The sequence below is a fragment of the Artemia franciscana genome, chromosome 2 (assembly GCF_032884065.1).
Source record: "Artemia franciscana chromosome 2, ASM3288406v1, whole genome shotgun sequence".
NCBI lineage: Eukaryota > Metazoa > Arthropoda > Branchiopoda > Anostraca > Artemiidae > Artemia > Artemia franciscana.
Window position 1 is genome coordinate 45,992,514 of NC_088864.1, and position 19,697 is coordinate 46,012,210.

A 19,697-nucleotide genomic window follows, 5' to 3' on the forward strand; every position below is an offset into this window, starting at 1 on the left:
GGGGGGGGGGTTGAGTCGACCGCAGAGTTTTTGTTATCTGATGTTCGAACTATTTTAAGAAATGGCTATCCCAAAATTTGTATCTGATGGATTTGGGGAAAAAAGGCTAAGAGGAAGTATTTGCGCTCGGATCTCGTTTGACTTAAAAAGTAGCAAGAACTTTCAATTTCTAATTCAATGAGCCACCTTTGAAATTTCTACGGTCCCTCTTACATAAAACCTTATACGCCTTCGGGCCATAGCTTAAAACACCTGCTCCCCGGCTCTGGAAATTGTGTCGACCCCGGAATTTTTCTTATCTGATGTTTGAACTATTTTAAAAAATGGCCATCTTAAAATTTGTTTTGGATGGGTTTGGGAAAAACGGCTAGGTGACGGGGCTTTTTGCCCTCGGATCTCTCTTGATTCTTGAAGAGTGAACTAGAACTTTCAAATTCCAATTAAATGAGCTCTCCTCGAAATTTATACGAGCATCCCTTCCATTAGAACCATATATGCCCCAAGGAAAACTTACAACGCCAGCCACCGGGCCCTGGGGGTTCCGTCAACACCGGAGTTTTTCTCATGTGACATTTGAACTATTTAAAAAATGGCTATCTCAAAATTTGTATCGGATGGGCTTAGGGAAAAAAGGCGTAGCCCTTCCATAAGAACAATATATGCCCCCAGAGCATAACTTGCAACGCACCACTTGGACCCTAGGGGGTTACGTCGACACCGGAGTTTTTTAAAAACTATTTTTAACCAAATGACAGTCTCAAAATTTTTATCGAATGCATTTAGGGAAAGACGGACGTAGGACGATAGTCACCCTCCAATCTCTTTTGAATCTACAAAAATTAGCTATAACTTTCAGTTTCTAATCAAATGAGCCCTCTCTGAAGTTTACGCGAGCATCCCTTCAATATGAACAACTTGTGCCCTCAGGGCATAAATTATAACGCCTGCTCCTGCGTCCTGGGGGTTGTGTCGACCCCAGAGTTTTGTTATATGATCTTTGAACTATCTTTAAAATAACAGCTACGTCAAAATTCTCATCGGATAGCTTTGATTAAAATGGGCGAACAGGGGGGGGGGCTAGTTGCCCTCCAATCTCTTTTGACCGGGAATTGTGAACTAGAACTTTCAATTTCCAATCAAATGAGCCCTTTCTGAAGTTTATGCAAGTATCCCTTTCGTAAGAACCATATATGCCCTCAGTGCATAATTTATAATGCCCGCCCCTGAATCCTGGGGGGTTTTGTTGACACCTTAGTTTTGTTATCTTACCTTTGAACTATTTTTAATAAAATGACTATCGAAAATTTTTATCGGAGGCATTTGGGTAAACAGGGCGTTTGGGGGCTAACTGCCCCCTAATCTCTTTTGACTCTCACAAACTGAACTAGAACTTTCAATTCTAAATCAAATGAGCCCTCTCTGAAGTTTATACGAGCATACCTTCCATAAGAGCTATATATGCCCCCAAGCCATAGCTTAGAACGCTTGCCCCTGGGCCCTGGGGTAGGGGTGTCAACCCCGTAGTTTTCGTTATATGATCTCTGAACTGTTTGAAAAAATGGCTATATCAATGTTCTTGTCGGATGGGTTTGAGGAAAAAAGCGCATGGAGGGTTGGGGGTGGGGAAGGCTAGTTGCCTCCGATCTCTTTTTACTCTTGAAAATTAAACTAGAACTTTGAATTCAGTACCATGTGTGTCCCAAGGAAACAACTAACACCGCCTTCCGAGGGTCCTGGGGGGTTGCGTCGACACTGGAGTTTTTTATTATTTGATCTTTGAACTATTTTCAACAAAACGGCCATCTCAAAATTATTATCGGATGCATTTGCGAAAAAAAGCCGTAGGGGGGAGGTAGTTGCCCTCTGATCATTTTTGACTCTTAAAAAAGGCACTAGAGCCTCTGATTTCCAATCAAATGAGCCCTCCTCCCAAAGCTCATGCGACGACCCTTTCCATATGAAGTACCTCTTCGAAAAAATAGTAATAAATAAATAATAAACACTGCAGCCGTATGGCCTTTACTATAGGTAAAGCTGTAGCGTTTATGATTTTAGTTTTGTGCTGAACATAAAAAAATGTTAACACGTCTTAATTTCCAAACTACAACTGAAGATCACACCTTACCATATTTCGGGACTCCTTGGGATTAGGCTAGATTGTGGATAAACTTGGGACGTAATTGAGATAGTGAGAACTATGGATCTACTCGGGTGACACACAATAACAAGACTGTTCTCAGCTTTTTTCAATGTTTCTTATGTTTTACTAATTCGTCATATTTTTGCTATTTACCTGTTCTAAGGCAGATCCCAACCACCAATCTGGTGACATCATGATGTTAAAACACATTATTTCTGTAAAGAGTACACCTAGACCCAACCATGAGTGAGAAAATAGATAGGGATTTGACGAACAGGAATACGAAGTAGGACAATTAACACGAGGTTCAGAGTCAAACCGAGTAGAATTAGAAAAATTTTAACCAGAAAAAATAAGACAAGAAATTATTTCGTACTCTGTAAAAGGCAAACATTAAATAATGCTTACGAATAGCTCAGTTTTCACAACAACTAGCTTCACAAACTAAACAATTTCTTGTTTTTGTATAAGCTTGCAGGGACAAGAAATCAGCATTTTAATGAGTCCATTAAGCCTGTACATTTAAAATACTCTTAATTTTTGTCAGTAATATAACATTCTTTCTATTTGATCTTACCATATTTTTTATTATTATTATCTTTTCATTGGCAGTACAATAGCGCTGGCTAAGTAAAGAGTGGTGTGGACAGAATGTATTATTATTATTATTATTATTATTATTATTATTATTTTGTTTTTTTTTTCTTAAACCAGGGCACTATCGAAGGAAATGTCGTAGAAACTTCTAAAAGAGCTTATTTGATTGTAAATTGAAAGGAATGGTGCCCTTTTAAATAGTCAAAAGTAGCTGGACGGCAACTAACCCACCTACTACGCCCACCATTTCCCCAAACACACCCAATCCAAAATTTTGAGATAGACATTTTATTCAACGTAGTTGAAAGGTTCGGAAATTGTGTCTTTCAGGATGACAATACCCCCCCCCCCCCAAAGCCCTCATGGCAAGGGTTTTAAGCCATGCCCTGGGGGCATATGAGGTTAATATAGAAAAGGTGATCGTATAAACTTCTGAGAAGGCTCATTGAATCGATAATCAGAAGCTACTCTGCCCTTTTTAAGGTTCAAAGAGATTGGAAGGTGGATACAACCCCAACTCGTAAAATCCCAAAATAAATTTGAAAGAAATTTTGAGATGGTTATTTGTTGTCCAAGAAACTTCGAAAAGGGCTCCTTTTATTGGAAATTAAAAGTGTTAGTACTCTTCTTATTAATCAAAAGTGATTGGAGGGCAACAAGACCCCCCACCCATCAATTTCTGGAACGCATCTAATACAATTTTGAGATAGAAATTTGTTCAGCAAAGTTGAAAGGTCTGAAAATTATGTATTTGAGAATGAGATAGTATTTGTTCAAAATTAGTCCAAAGATCATATAAAAAGGCCTTCGGGGTTGAAACAATCCCCTTTATTTATGGTGATATTTCATTAGACACGAATTTTTTAGCAAATTTATTTTGCTAAATAATCTCTTTTTGCCTCTTTCCCCACCATTTCCTACATAGGTGGATTTACTTAAAAATCCCCTTGCACTGCATTATCATTGCACTTTTATTAAAAAAATAGCAACCAAAAATACTTACAATATATAGAAAAGGGCTAAAATAGTTGTCCATTCTACATTTATAGCAATACCAATAGTTAGCAATTCATTTTTATGCTTTGTTTTTTCACAAATAAAATTTAATAGATAAATTATAATTAATAATCATTGAGTTCTGGAGTGCACCCCAAATAATTGCTTAAACCAGTTGTATAGTAGCGTCATTTGATGCATTACTTCCTTCTGTTTCTTCACAACAGTCTTGTATTTTTTCCTCGCTTTCGACATTTTCCTAAAAATTGAAAAATATGGTTAGTCCAATCTAGTTGGATTAGTCTGCTTAACTCTATTTGCTCATTCGGAATTGTGCGTGAAAATCCAATATTGCTATAAAAGGTACTCAAATGTTTTTTTTTTCGTCTCAGAAACAACATTCTTTGAAAGAAAATAATCCTAATAGATGTGATTTTTTTTTACATTTGGGTTTTCAATATAAATGAGAAAGTAAATACTGGTAATTTGATTATCCGACAATTTGACTAGCCAGCCAATTTTTTGTACCTTTAAGGCTGATGTGCAAGGTTTTTTTTTCTCTTGTTTTTCTGTACTCCACTGGTTTTAAAATTTCAACATAAAACAAATTTTGCTGTGGTTTCACAGCTAATATTCACCTTTATCAATCTGTTTAGTAAAATTTAGAGATATACTTTTTTTTAATTGAAAAATAAATTGAAAATAGGCGAAAAATAGGTAGAATGAGGGAAACTTTCCACTTTTTTAAGCAAGTATAGATAACTCTGAGAAAAAGTCTAAGTAATGCTATAAATCTGGCCTGGTGAGCGGACAGACCTAAAAATAATGAATGTAATTCTACACTTTTTGCCTTTTGGGTACAAGTTGTAACTGTGGGCTCGTCACAGAATCAAATGCTTTACAGGGAACCAGGGGCAGATATAGAATTAGTTTATCATGGGAAGCACATATCCCCCTGCCAACCGCAACTAGCTCCACTTGTAATTAGTTCAACTTTTGACTATCTGTGTAGTGCACGTCCCGCGCCCTGAATCTTCCCCGCAAGGAACATAAATTTTTACAAGTCGTTTTTTAAGATCTTTGAAAACTTTATGGTACTAGGGTGTCGATTTTGTTTTAAGTGATGGTGTTCTGTTAGAAGGTGTTTTGAATGTTCTCTAGTTGCTTTTAGTTTTAGAGAATTTGTAGACCGTTTTCAGCAAGTTGTTGAAACTCGAACGTTTTCTCAGAAAAGGTCTGACGACATGATGCGACTGAGATTAGGATTAATTACTAGGCTTGTAAATATAGACTCAAAATAAATATTCAAACCTGAAATATTAGAAATTTCAGTAGTAATTTTTTTTGTTATTCCATTGATTTCGAAGTTGAAGCACTTTTAACAGGCTTTTGCGGCATTTCGATTTTGTCTTTGTATATCATGAAAAGAGAAATCACCAATGCAACAGCACAAACACACACAAAAAAAAGAAAAAAAAAAAAAGAGAGAGATAGAAGGAGAAAAGGAAGACTGTTTTCCTAAATTAGTGATTAATATAGACCAGCACTTGAATGAGGCCTTAACCCTACTCATCCATACAATCACATAGGTCAAACAGCATAGCCACACACAATCAACCATAAAGAATAATCCATGGACAGGCAGTCATGTCGTCAATAAGTATAAGTCGTCATTTACCAAACAATAGAAAAAATAATATAGACAAATAATTCAGAGGCAACACCCAACATAAGGGCTCATCAGGAGAATACACTGGCCTATATAGGGTTTCGCCACTCTAAATTCTCTACCCAGCACAGTGTTGTGGCTACCACTGAATATCCATGGCATCCCCGCGTCAGGTATCACCCCCAAAATACATGCCTATGAAAAAAAAAAAAAAAACAACAGCAAATATAAAACAACCAAGTAAAACCAAAACAAGCTTATCCTGTTAATATATCCCTCCCTTTAGCAAGAATAGGTAAACTAAATATATGTTTCTTGTAGATGTGATGTTTGGAAATCTGTCCCTATGGTCAGTTTGATTCCAATGTTTCCATAAGGCTTCAAATCTTGTGAAAATTTATTTTATGGAAAACATTCCAGCAAATTAGACATAGTGGGGTTAAACATGGGATACACTCAATAGTGGGACGTCGCGTAAAATTTATATCAACATTATTCAAATTTGAAAAAATTGGGAAATTTTCGAAACTTTAGAATTCCTAAAATTTAAATTTTCAAATAATTTCGCCATCTTCTATTCTAAGCTCGTAGGGTAGACGACAACTAATAAGTCACCCCTAGAAGTTTTACAAAGGAAATTCATTTTGTTTACCGGAATGAGAGAATACCTCATTTTATCTGATAAGTAGCATGAAACGAATATCATAAAATTATATATCCGTTAACTTTAAGATTCTTTATGAACTGCAATGAAAAGCTGCAAAATGTAGAATCCGGAGTGTGGAAAACAATGTTGTTAATATTTAGAACTAAAACTTCAATGAACTACCTTCACATAAAACAAATATCTAAAATATTTTAAACTTATATATTGAAATTTAAGACATTAAACTGGAAAAATAAGTTTTAAACTAAAATTCACTACGATACCTGACAATAGGGTCTTACGCTAAGAGCAGAGAAGAGTCTAACGTTATTTGTGTTTTTATGCCCAGTCGTTTTTCTTATCTCTTTCATCTACTGATCCGATTTTGTCGTATTATCCCCCCAAGAAAAACTGATTTATAAGGTTGAACCTGTTTCCATGATGTACAGTTTGATTTGCACCCCTTTTAAGGGTGCAGACTTTAAGTCCCTGATTTCATTTATTCGTAAAAAAAACTCCAAGCGTACAAAAGCTTAAAATTAATTTGCGATATTTTGCTTGCGATATTTTGCGATTATTTTGCGATAATTTTGCGATATTTTGCGATTGATATTGCGATATTTTGGCGTCAACTACCGTTGCTTTAACTTTCTGAGAGCAATTTTTTGGTGAATTAATAATAAGAAGTACATATGGGTCATCGCTTTGTGTTTAGGATGAAGATTGCTGACGCCCTTTTGTGTCCATTTTATAGCATTTTTTTCCAAAAATTTTCTCCGAATTTGAAGTTTTCTTGTAAAATTAGAATCAATCAGGCACCGGGAAGCACTTTATAAATCACTAATAAGAATCAAAGACAAGGAAGGGATAGATTGCGAATCGAACCGCAACAAAGTTTACTATATGAGGTCCAAATCGATCAGAAAAATGTTTCGTTTAAAAAGTTTCAAGAATTTAAACGTAAAAACAAGAATTTAACGCGCCGTACTTAATTTTTCTAGATAAAGGCTCCCTTATGCGATTTTATATGGGGGTGCTAATCTTGAACATTTCAAAGCAACAATTAAAAATTCTCAAGACTATGAACAATCAGGAAAAAAAATACGTTTGTGTAATTGGTGACAAAACAAAAATATCCAGAAATTTTGCCAAAAAATGGTCAATACCATCCTAGGTTTTACCATTAATATTTTTAGACTTTATTAAAGCTGTATTTTTTTTTTACTTTGGGACTCACAAGTTTTGTTGGTCCGTCTTGTGTCATTTTTTTCCTCGGACTTCTATTTATAGAAAATATTTGGAAAATACGCCTACAAAAATCCTTACATTTTTGTTTTCAGAATACCTTGTTTTGGAGTATTTCTAGAGTAAAGAATTTCTTACTAAAAACTTGATACCCAAAAAACAGAGCAAGAATAGTAAGGATTTTATGCTCATTCCTAGATTGACATAAACCGACCCAATGCTGAGATTAAAACATTAGCTAATGTACAGAATAAGCATATTTATACTAAACCAGGAAACACTTAGAAATAAATAATTGGTTACTTAAACAAAATAATACAGACCTAATAAACAATATTATCTCTAGATAAACCTTTAAACTATCAATAATTGTTGAAATAAATTCAAAAAGCGAAGAAATGACCGAAGTACTTATATCAAACTGACGAAAATTAACATAAGTTTTTTACTTTCAGTTTTGCTAATATCTATTAATCCCACACCCTAAAATCCAAAAATTTGAAAGCTAATTCTGATATCTTTTATTCTAAAGTACTTAGTCTACAATTTAACAAAAAAGTCAGATTTCAAGGTTTAAGAAATGACACGCATTTTATTTGTCAGAATGAGATACAGTCTCATTTATTTTCTAAACTCTACAAAGTTTATTTTCCAGCATGTGAAAAGTAACGATTTTAATGAACACAATAAAAATTTCAATGAACTTTTGTCCCATAACTTAAACAACGAAAATACCTCGAAATTACACTTCAAAGCATTAAGCTTAAAAATTAAGCTTGAAACTGAAATGTTTAAACACAGAATAGAATATTGCAGGACTTACACCAAGAGAAATGATGTAAACTCATGATATTAATTATTTATTCATGTTCAATCATATATCTCATTTATTCAACTGTAGTTTTTGGGTATTGCCCCCTTTCTTAAGAACAACAGGCTTCTAAGCTTGTGCCTGCTTCCAGGATACACATTTTTATTTGCACCGCTTAAAAGGTGTAAACTTTTGAAAGTGCATTCACATTATATAGAAAGTGCATTCACATTATATAGAAGAGGCTCAAAGCTTACAAAAAGCTCGAAATTGAATTTCCTGCTATTGGCATCACTGACAATAGGTTTAAATTTCTAGACGTAATTTGTTGAATAGTAAAAAGTATATTCGCCGTAACTTAAAATTTTTAACGAAATTCATCTGTTTTTTGGTAATCTTATTGTAAAGTACCCCTGCTTCCCCCGGAAAAATTCCCAATTCGAAACCAGAATCAGGCAGACTGCAGGAAGTGATTTATGTATGAGCAACAGGAATCACAGTCACGGGATGGACAAGTTGCGAATCGAAATGCAATATAGCTTGAGGCCCAACTTGAAAAAAAAAATGCATTTTTTAATATATTTCAAGGCTAAAAAGAAGAATTTAATAACTCGTAATTGCTTTACTGGGTAACAGTATGCCCATAGTAATTTCTGGGTGGGTGGGGGTGTCAATCTTGAAAACATTCTAAGATACAATGAAAAAAATCTCAGGACTAAAAGCACTAGGAAAAATATACCTTTGAGTGACAGGCGCAAGATGGCGAGGTTCAAAACACTTGTTGCTATCCCAACTCATGCTATTAAGTCCTTATAGAGTTTTCAAACATTAACGTTAAACTTTAGCACATTGAGATAAGTTCAACGAATGGCTGCTCCCCATATTTTTAGAATAATTTCCGTCTATTTTGATAATATACTTACTCCTGTGAAGTCTTTTTAACATATTAATCTAGTGGGTTTTTTTTTGGCTTTTTTTTATAGACAATTTTCTATCATTTGGAAAATGCTCTTACTTGTCTTTTCTAATTTTTCTTTTTTCTGTTTTCAATTGTTTTCTTGTCTTTCGTCACCCGACGTTGTTTGTTGAAAGCTTTTTTTTCCGTTTAATGAAATATTTTTTTTTTATTTCTAAAATTTTGGGGCTATTTTAAATCTGCTTATTTCTTACAATTTCGTGATGTGATGCCATAAAAACACCGTTGTGAAAAGCTGATGCGATTAGATAGAAGAATCTTGAATTTTGGCTATAGGCATGAGTTTATCACTATTTTGAGGCTCTTTTTATTATATCTAACAAAATCTAAACACACTTATTTTTGTCCTGAAATATTCTTTACGCTCACCTTTTCATCTTCATCCTTTTCAGCGTGTGCAAGATATTCTGACATCTGTAGCTCCCTATAACTGGGATATAAGTCGGTCTCATAAGTTAAAACTTCATTATGATCATATTCATCACCATAGGTTATGGATGGCAAATATGGCTTTATTGGTTCATCTCCATATGGGACTTGTGAGGAATAAATATTTGGTTTATCTAACGCATAAGAGGTGGAGAAAACTGGCTTTGAAGGTTGTGGCAATACTGGACTCTCTGGATAAACAGGTTCATATAGATTTGGCTTGCTTGCTGGGTACGGAGCTTCCGGATAATGTAGAATAGGTTTTTCTGGGTTTGGCAGCACTGGCTCATAAATAACTGGTTTCTGTGGATGATATGGTTGTTCCGGATAATATATTGCTGGCTTCTGGGGCCGTACCACCGTAGGAATTTGTGGGTAAATAGGTTGATACATGCTTGGATTTTTCGGGGAAACAGGGTAATTAATATAAGGCTGATTAGGGCGAACTATTTCAGGTGTATAAGGAGGTTGCGGCATTTTCGGCTTTACTGGAAGATACTGAACTGGTTTTTGAGGGTAGTTTATTTTTGGTGGGTAAGGAGCTTTAATATTTATTGTCTGATAGTTTGGGTAATTGCCGTAACTCGTTCCATAACTGTTCTTTGAAACTGAAAAAGTGGAAAAGTTAAAAGAAACGGTTACCAGCTTAAAACAACACTTACATAGAACACTGGTAGTTAGATATACGTTGCCACGGCAACATGAAATGTTTCAGTAGCATGTGGTTGGTTTCACCGACAAATGTGTTGCAAGAGAAGCACTTTGGTTTTGTTTCTTAACCGTTCATTGAATCCCGTAGTTGTCAACTTCTCAAAGCTTTAAAAATGATGTGTCTCAAGAAGAAGTTTTTCTTTAAATTAACAAATAAAACAAGAGCCAAATGCTAATATGCCACCTGTGACGAGGTCGGAAGAGACAAGAACCAAGAGCTTCTTCCCACTAATTATCCTTACGATCTCGTTTCGTTTTTTGTAGATGTTTAAAAGTAAATATTAGATTTTAAGTTTATTTCCAATATATTAAACTGTTCGTGGAGACCAGCTGTAAACAAGGAGTGACGGATTCTAATAGTAACTAGACCTCTAAGAAAAGAAATTTTGATAGCAAAATATGCAATAAATGAATTTAATTTTTTGTTGATTTCAAATACATGAGCTTCATTAAGTTTAAGGCTACCTAACAAAAGTTACGAGCCTGTTAACAATTTATCCCTTTATATTAGAAGGGGGATATGCCCCAACACGTGATTTTGACATAAATTATGCCATTAAATTGAGTGTATCAGAAAACACTGACATAGAGGTTTCAACCCTTATCTTCATAGATATGAATTTTTTCATTTTTGAAAGAAGGATGATCATGGATTCGCTTGTTTGTTCTTTTTTTCCTCAGGGGTGATCATATCGTACCAGTTGTCCTAGTATATCAGGTAAAGGCTCTGCAGAAGGAACATGTACAGTTTTTGCCTTTTCAATTAGAAAAAAAAGAAAAAAGAAAAAAAACGCCTGCCCGAGACTCTACGTAGGCGTGCCTCTTCAAAAGCAAATACACAAACATTTCAGTTAATTCCGTCGAGAATCATAGTGACTCCCGCCGTTTACCGTAATCCGTAAGCCCAAACATTATGAAAAATACAGATTGCTCCCATCGCCTGCACGTCCAGTGGACTTGTCAGTCATGCATCAATCCTAAAACTCGATCACCCGCCAAGGAGCCCCTGGCAAATGATTCTAATAGGTTTATATACCTTGTTTGCCTGCGAGTTCAGTCGACTTCATTCCACTACTAAGTCGAACCAAGAATTTTAATCATCCCCATTGCAATACCAGTTGGCTTTCGCAGTAAGCAAAGTTCATGTAATATGAACAATCTCAGTTGCCCAATCGTCTGCAACCCCCGTGGACATGGTCAGCGATAAATCTTTGAGTGATTTTTGGGATCTCCAATTGCCTTCAAATAGCTCAAGGAACTGATATACTATTTATACTATTTTAATTATCCTTGCTCAATACCTATCTACCTTAGTTCTGCCCTAGGATAGATGATAGAGTATCTATCAAAAAGCGAAATGAATTATTTTTATGCAATTCTGAAAAAGTCATGCCAGCTTTGCCTCGCACCCAAACCGTCTGTCTTGGCTTTATTTTATTTAGCCATGGCTCTCAGTTCTTAATCACTTTCACCAAGATGACTTTAATTGAAATTAAATAAAAAAAACTAGTTTTTTTTTTAAATGGAAGTAAGAAGCAACACTAAAACTTAAAACGAACAGAAATTACTCCGTATATGAAAGGGGTTTGTCCTCCTCAACGACTCGCTCTTTACGCTAAAGTTTGACACTTTCTCTTAAGTCTATTTTCAAAACAGTAAGTAACTTTAGCGTAAAGAGCGGGGCATTGAGGAGGAAAAGCCCCTTTCATATACGGAGTAATTTCTGTTCGTTTTCAGTTTTAGTGTTGCTCCTTGCTTTCAGTTAAAAAAATTAGTTTTTTAATTTAATTTCTGAACGTTTTTGAATTAATACATGTTTGATTTTGGCTCTCCTCTCATAAATTATTAAAATTAAATTTGTATATATTTTTTTGGCTATATGGCTTTCTCTTGGGTTTGATAATACGATTTTGAGAAATTAGGGTTGGGGAAGAAGGTCTAGTTGCCCTCCAATTTTTCGGTTACTTAAAAAGGCAACTAGAACCTTTAATTTTTAACGAATGTTTTTATTAGTAAAAAAATATACGTAACTTAAGAATTAACTTACGTAACAAACTTTTATATTCTTATATTTTTATAATATAAATGAGGGGTCCCAATTCTTTAAGAATGACCCCTGAATCAGAAAGGCCGTAGAATAAATAGCTGGAATTACTAAAGATACTTTATATATATATATATATCTATATATATAAAAATAAGTTGTTTGTCTGTGTGTCTGTCTTTGGATCAGGTGACGTCATGTTTCTGTGTTGACTGACGTCATGAAATTAGTTGTCGTCATTTTTGCTTTGACGGTGACGTCATTCAAGATATTTAAGACATATGTTCACGTAGAAATCTATTAATGTTTAAGTTTACAATGACTGATGAACTTACCATGGCAAAAGCCGATGAAGATGCTCAAAGAGTTTATGCCAAAAAACTTGCTGCTGATAGAGAAAGTCAGAAAAGAAAGCGTGCCGAGGAATCAAATGAACAGCAAGGAAACAGGCTTGAGGCTGATAGAGAAAGAAAGAACAGAAAGCGTGCCGAGGAATCAAAAGAACAGCAAGGAAACAGGCTTGAGGCTGATAGAGAAAGAAAGAACAGAAAGCGTGCCGAGGAATCAAAAGAACAGCAAGGAAACAGGCTTGAGGCTGATAGAGAAAAAAAGAACAGAAAGCGTGCCGAGGAACTACCAGAGCAACGCGGAAGCAGACTTGCTGCTAAAAGAGAAAGTGAAAAAAGAAGGCGTGCCGAGGAATTACAAGAACAGCAAGAAATCAGGCTTGCTGCTGATAGAGAAAGTAAGAAAAGAAAGCGTGCCGAGGAATCACAAGAACAGCAAGAAATCAGGCTTGCTGCTGATAGAGAAAGTAAGAAAAGAAAGCGTGCCGAGGAATCAGAGCAACCTGAAAGTTATCGCCTGGCATTCAGGTACAACCCAGTCGATGATTATAGCTTGAGTAGATGTGTTCAAATCGGGACAATGTCTAAAATTTGTCCCTATTGCAAGGCCTTGAAATTCAATGGTGAAACAATGGGAATGTGTTGCGCCTCAGGAAAAGTTAAACTTCCTCTATTGGCTGCACCACCAGAGCCATTGAAGACGAATGAATGCTTGCCTGAAAAATTCTAATTTATGGGCACACGTAAAAATATTAAAATTAACTACAAATATGCGTGTCCGATTGCAAAACGATGACTCTGGTCAAACATTTTCAGATCAATTGCTGACAATTGGAAACGGAAAGCTCCCAGTAGACTCAATTTCAGGACGTATACAACTACCTGCTGATTTCTGAAATTTAGTGACGTCCAAAAATGAATTGATTGAAAAAGTATTTCCGAATATTCTAAAAAATTATAAAAAAATAAATGGCTAAGTGAAAGAGCGATTCTCGCACCCAAAAATATAGACGTTCACGAAATCAACAATATTGTTTTGACCAAGATTCGAGACCAGGCAGTCCTTTACAAGTCAGTCGACACAGTTTTGGAACCAAATGAAGCGGTTAATTATCCATCTGAATTTTTAAATTCCATAGATCTTTCAGGGTTTCCACCACACGTGCTACAACTAAAAATAGGCGTACCAATAATACTTTTAAGAAATATCAACCCACCAAAGCTTTGCAATGGCACGCGACTTGCCGTAAAAAAAAACAATGGAAAACCTAATAGAGGCCACAATCTTGACAGGGCCTTTTGAGGGTGAGGCTGTTCTTATTCCTCGCATTCCCATGATTCCAACGGATCTGCCTTTTCAATTTAAAAGATTGCAATTCCCAATTCGATTAGCATTTGCAATCACCATTAACAAAGCTCAAGGTCAATCATTAGAAAATTGTGGTATAGATCTTAATACTGATTGTTATTCCCATGGACAATTGTACGTTGCATGTTCGAGGGTCGGTAAACCTGACAATCCATTTATATACAGCGACAATTGGACAGCGAAGAATGTTGTATATTCGCAGGTTTTACGCAGTTAATGTGTATTGTATCTATCTATCTATCTATCTATATAAAAACGAGTTGTGTGTATGCATGTTTGTTTGTTTGTAAAAAGAGCGTTTGCATATGACGTCATTATTAGTTCATACGGCTTTGTATATGCACAGACAATGGGAACGCCAAGAATGTTGTATATTCGCAATTTTTACGTAGTTTGAAACACATATATAAATCTATCTATATTCACAGATGGGACACAGGGACACAACTACAATGGCGCGTAACTAATATGGCGCGTAACGACTTACGCGCGCGGGGGGGCTTGGGGGGGCGCGAAGCGCCCCACCAACTAGGTGCTTGGGTGGCGCGAAGCGCCACCCCAACAGCTAGTATATATATATATATATATATATATATATATATATATATATATATATATATATATATATATATATATATATATATATATGCTTTAAATGATCAAAACCATTGAAAAGATCGAAATTAGGCTATTAGGCTACAATTAAGTAAATAATATAAAACGGAAAAAACATCACTTACAGGCCATAGAGAGAATGCACGAACAAAGTATCACAAATTCCTTCATTTTCTTCTTCCTAAAAGAAAAATACATATTTCTAAACGCATTAATTAAAATGATGGTTTGCCTTTTCTTTATTTGGGGTTGAATAAATCGATCAATTTAGTTTCTGCCAACAGGGTCGACAAGAATCATAAACAACTCAGAAGAACTACTGATCTCTGAGCCCCATCAAATTAAAAACAAAACAAAAGTTTTGCCTGTGTACAGCCCAATCAAACTAAAACTAATCAGCTTATATCCCCTCCTCTTCCTCAGTATTAAAAATCATGCTTGTTTGGGACCATTCTGTAACTTTCTTCGTAATTCTATTAAAAAATATTGCCCTTATAGTTCTGACAACTATTTTTGCTGCCAAGCAACAGTCACTGCTCTAGCAGCTGTTTTTTTTCTTTTGATCAACGGTCTGTAGCTCTGAAGTGATAAGAGATGGATATCTCTTATCACTACAATCAGGGGAGGGGCAGTATCCAAACTCTTGCTTGTATTAATATCTGTTCTTTATAATTTTTACTTGAGTATTTATTTTAACTTTTACTCATTTTACGATTAAAATAGTCGTCTATATGAGTACCTGTTACATCTAGCTTATTCATTTAAATTTTTGATTGTTGTGCTTTCAATTATTGTTCGACACTAGTTTATAGTAGTTTTAAGTTGGGACTAAATCCCAAAAAAAAACACGGCCTAATGAAACCACAGCCCAAATTAGGTCCAATCGAACCTAAATTAACCCTCATGAAAATAATATAAGTTTCCTTCTCAAAAGAATATAATTCAATATTATGGGTGGTGTAAACAAGTTAAACCAAATGGCAATTTACGTATTTTGATAAAGGTAAAACTTTAACGCAAAGAGATAGTTCAGAAAAGAAAAGGTGGCAAGAAGAATGTTTTACAAAAAAAAAATTTGCAAATTAACTTAAAACAACTCAGACGTATTTCAAATATATGGTTATCCACCTCCCCTAAACCCACTCTTCATGCTGAAGTATAGCCTGATTCTCCATGAAAGAATTTTATAATTCAGAAAATAAAGTTAATCTATGATTGTGGTTGTTGCTTATATTGTATTTACTGATATTACTGGGCAACCAAGGTACGTTAACTTTGAACTCCAGTTAAGTTCGGTTAAGAAGCAACAACCACTTCTGGTAAAACCATTATGCCAATAATTTCAACACGATACACGATAAAGAAACACCAAAATAAAAAGGTAATTTTTTGAAAATTCTTTGGGGTGCAGACAAAAGAGATATGGACCTTTTTGTTGAAAAGGCTTGACAAAACATTATACTAAAGAGATAAATAATAAATAATGAAGTGATTTTAAATCGCTTCAGCTTACTGACATTGAAATAAAGCTACTTTTGGATGTTTATCCTGCGGAAATTTTTCACGCCCCTCGTTTTGTGGAAGAGACAAGCAGTCCCTCTTTGCAGGGTTCGTAAGGGTTATGTTCCCAGTTGGTCTTCGAATACTGAACTTGTTTCCTCTTACTACCGTGCAAAATTTTGCTTTTCGTTATGGAAAGAATGTGGTCGTCCAAAAACTGGTATTCTAATTGATTTTCGCGTCTGTACAAACAGAATGTTTTCAAAAGCTCTCGCAGTTCATAGGTAAAATCTCATAAATAGTAACTCTGCTAGAGCAAGGTGAGACTGACATTATCTTTTCAAAATGGTTTCAGAAACACAGGTCGATGCTTCTTCTGTTTATGTCTCTGATATTTCAGAAGATGAATGGTATTCGTACTTTGAATCCGAATTTTCTTCACCGGATCCTGAGCTTCAGCAACTTTACGAAGCGAAGCTCGAAGAAATTCTGACTGCTTCCCAGCATACCTATTTTGTCGTTACTACTAAGTCCGTTGAAAAAGCTATTTATCAACCAAAGCAAAAATTGTCTAGTGGTATTGATCATGTAAGTGCTATGCATCTAAAGTATTTTGGCTCTCTTCTTGTCCAGTATATCACACATTTAATGTAAATGATTTTAACTCAGTGGAGGGTTCCAACTACATTTTGTATTGGTGATCTTACACCCATTCCTAAAAAAGGGAGGGCAGACCCTCAGCGTTCCTCTTTTCGTCCAATTACTGTTGCGACATCTCTCTGTAACCTTTTGAACTTCTCTTCAGAAACGATCAGGATAATCGTTCTGATCAGGACGATCAGAAACGATCGAGGAACAGGATGTGCAGATTCACTTATAGTCGTTGCAAACGCTTTAATTGATGCAGAATCTGCGGGGGAATGTCTTGTTCTTGCTAGTAATGACGTCAAACATGCCTTTGACTCGTTAATATATCCTGCTATGCTTCTAAAAGCTGCCAAATTAGGGATAAGCCCCCCAGTTATTCTCACACTTCGGGACATGTGTTCTCGACTACGTATTCGACTAAAATTACCGTCCAATAAGGATATGCCTCCGGTGGCTCGAACTAACCTTACTCTGGTTTTAAAAGGTGCTCGCCAAGGAGCAGTTTCTTCATCTTGTCTATTTAATAACTACGTCCTTGCGGCTGAGGATCGATGTCCCTCCTCATTGATTTTATTGTCAAGAAATATGTCACTAATTTGTCAATCTGACGATTTCCTGAGTGTTAGTCGCACCCTGCAACAACTCAGTGATGTTTTTTCTATGCTCCAAGAAGAATACTTTAAGCTTGGTTTACATTTAAATTCTGGCAAGTCTGAGATAGTCCTCTTTAACTGGAAGAGCGATTTACTAAATTCAGTAAAACATGGGACATCTTCGGTTCAACCTGTCCATTTGTCTCCCTATCGGTTCGTCTATACCTGAAATCTAATACCTCCTTATTGAGTATCTAACCTGCCGCATTTCCATTTTTTATGCGTCAATAATTTCCTACAAGTTCGGATTCAACCGGCACGTACTAGCTAGCCTTTTCATTGCAGTAGCTCTCCCTTATATTCTGCATATTTCACCCTTTTGGAAACTGTCAACTAATACAGACCAAACTAAAATACCTTCACTCTTCTTCCATTTTGCAAAATATTTACTCCGGCTTCCACCCTGGCAAAGCAACAAAAAAATTGTCCGTCAGTTTAATATTGCTGACCAGAATATTGCATTAGCTAGAGTAATACCTGAACGCAATAAAAAAAAAAGTGAATATGACTGCCCAGGAGTTATTCTGTATTTTTTTAGTAGTCCATGCCTTTTTTTTTTAATTGCTTGTTTCGTATTTTATGCTATTTTTACTTATGTTGTTTGTTTGTTTTCCTTTTTTTCTCTCTTTTTTGCTACTTCTTGTTCAAAACTTTTGTATGTCTGTGTCACGACCTTATATCTTACAGTAATTTTTAAATATTTTACTAATTCATGGTTTATTTTATCAGTAAATGTCGTTGCCATGACAAGAGTTAGTGCAATAATCAGTTTCTTCTCTTTTTGTGCTTTTCTTTTGTTTGTGCTTGTTTCTTTGTGTTTTTTCCTCTACTTCGTCGTATCATTTTGGGTTTATGATGAGGCTTCAACAAATAAATAAATAATAAATAAATATAGGAAATCGAGTCTTTCTATCAAAACTCTATAGCCGAAAGTGTTAGTGGCATGAGCAAATACAGCTAAATGAGCCACTTCATTCACAAAGCATCGTGAAAGAGAACTGTTCAGTTTAATATAAAGGTTGGGAGTTGAGGAATACAGATACACTCCCTTTTAGTTTAATTTGATCAAATTGTTTGATTTTTTAATTAACTTAAATAAAACAAACGTCTTACCTGAAGTAAAATATCCTTTCAAGTAAAAAATAAAACACTTTGCAACACCTGTTCTACAAATGGTGAAAGAATACATAAAATAAACATGCGGAAAATATCATTTTATGGCTAATTTATTGTAAATTGTTAATAAAAAATCGCTCTAAATAACAGTTTTGAAGCTGCTAAGAGAAAATATTTAATATTCTGTAGGCTAAGTTTCTTTTTTGACTGACAGAGAGACACTTTTGTTATAAGTATCATCAATATACAAAAGAACCACATAAGCCACTTTAGAAAGTCAAAGACTTGTTAGTAGTGGCTGATAAACATTCAATGAGCAACAATACCGACAACACTAACAAAAACATAACAAAAATGAAATGAAATGAGACAAAAAAGTGGGGGAAAGAAAACAAAAGGAAAATAAAGAAGAAGAAGAGAGAGAAAGAGATTTAAAGAAAAAATCCTAACTTAAAAAACAATAAGCCATCCCATGTAAATTATTTACTTAATCTCTTCCCAGAAGGTGGTTCTTCAGTCTACTCTTAAACTGGCTAACATTTTCAGATAACCTTATACTCTTTGTTAAGGAACTCCATACTATTGATCCAACAAACCTAGGACTAAAACTTGCCCTCTGAGAGCTGCGACATTCATATACCAAATCATCCATATTTCTAGTCTCACAACTGTAGTATGAAGAATTCCTTGTAAAAATTTGACGAAAAATTTCTGGGATAAACCATAAATACTCTGAAATACAAAAGTAGCAAGTTTATAATCATAAAGTTGGTTAACATTAAGAATCATTAGTTTTCTATAACAATTAACTGTATCATTTTCACCATTGAATAATTTCCTGATAAACTAAAAACTTTGTTTTGTAAAACTTGAGCACGTTTAGAATTTGTATAAAATCCAACAGTCCATATCGCACAACCATAAAAATTACAAGGTATGACAATAGAATGACAAAGAGTTAAAAGGGCAGAACGAGATAACTGATTTCTCAGACGTGGAATCATACCAAGCCCTATAGATACCTTAGCTGCCACCTGATCACATTGTGCTTTCCAACTCAGATTCTGATCAAGCTGGAAACCAAGGTATCTCAGTACAGCTACTTGTTTCAATGACCTATTTGCCTTAGACCGGTTTAGCGGTCTATTTGCCTTAGACAGAAGGTTTATCCATCCCAACTTTACT

At 35.1% G+C, this 19,697-nt stretch overlaps 1 protein-coding gene and 1 long non-coding RNA gene across 2 annotated transcripts in view; both read right to left on the reverse strand.

Moving 5' to 3' along the window:
- LOC136042793 (uncharacterized) overlaps positions 1–19,697 on the reverse strand; it is a 161,038-nt gene that overhangs the window by 92,862 nt on the left and 48,479 nt on the right. The gene's annotated exons all lie outside the window — the stretch shown is intronic.
- On the reverse strand, positions 3,796–18,510 carry LOC136042777 (adhesive plaque matrix protein-like). Its single transcript, XM_065727732.1, has 4 exons — positions 18,487–18,510; positions 14,721–14,776; positions 9,450–10,117; positions 3,796–3,992 (listed from the first exon to the last, which is right to left on the reverse strand). Exons 2-4 carry the CDS (start codon positions 14,764–14,766, stop codon positions 3,900–3,902), a joined length of 807 nt encoding a protein of 268 aa, XP_065583804.1. The 5' UTR covers positions 14,767–14,776; positions 18,487–18,510; the 3' UTR covers positions 3,796–3,899.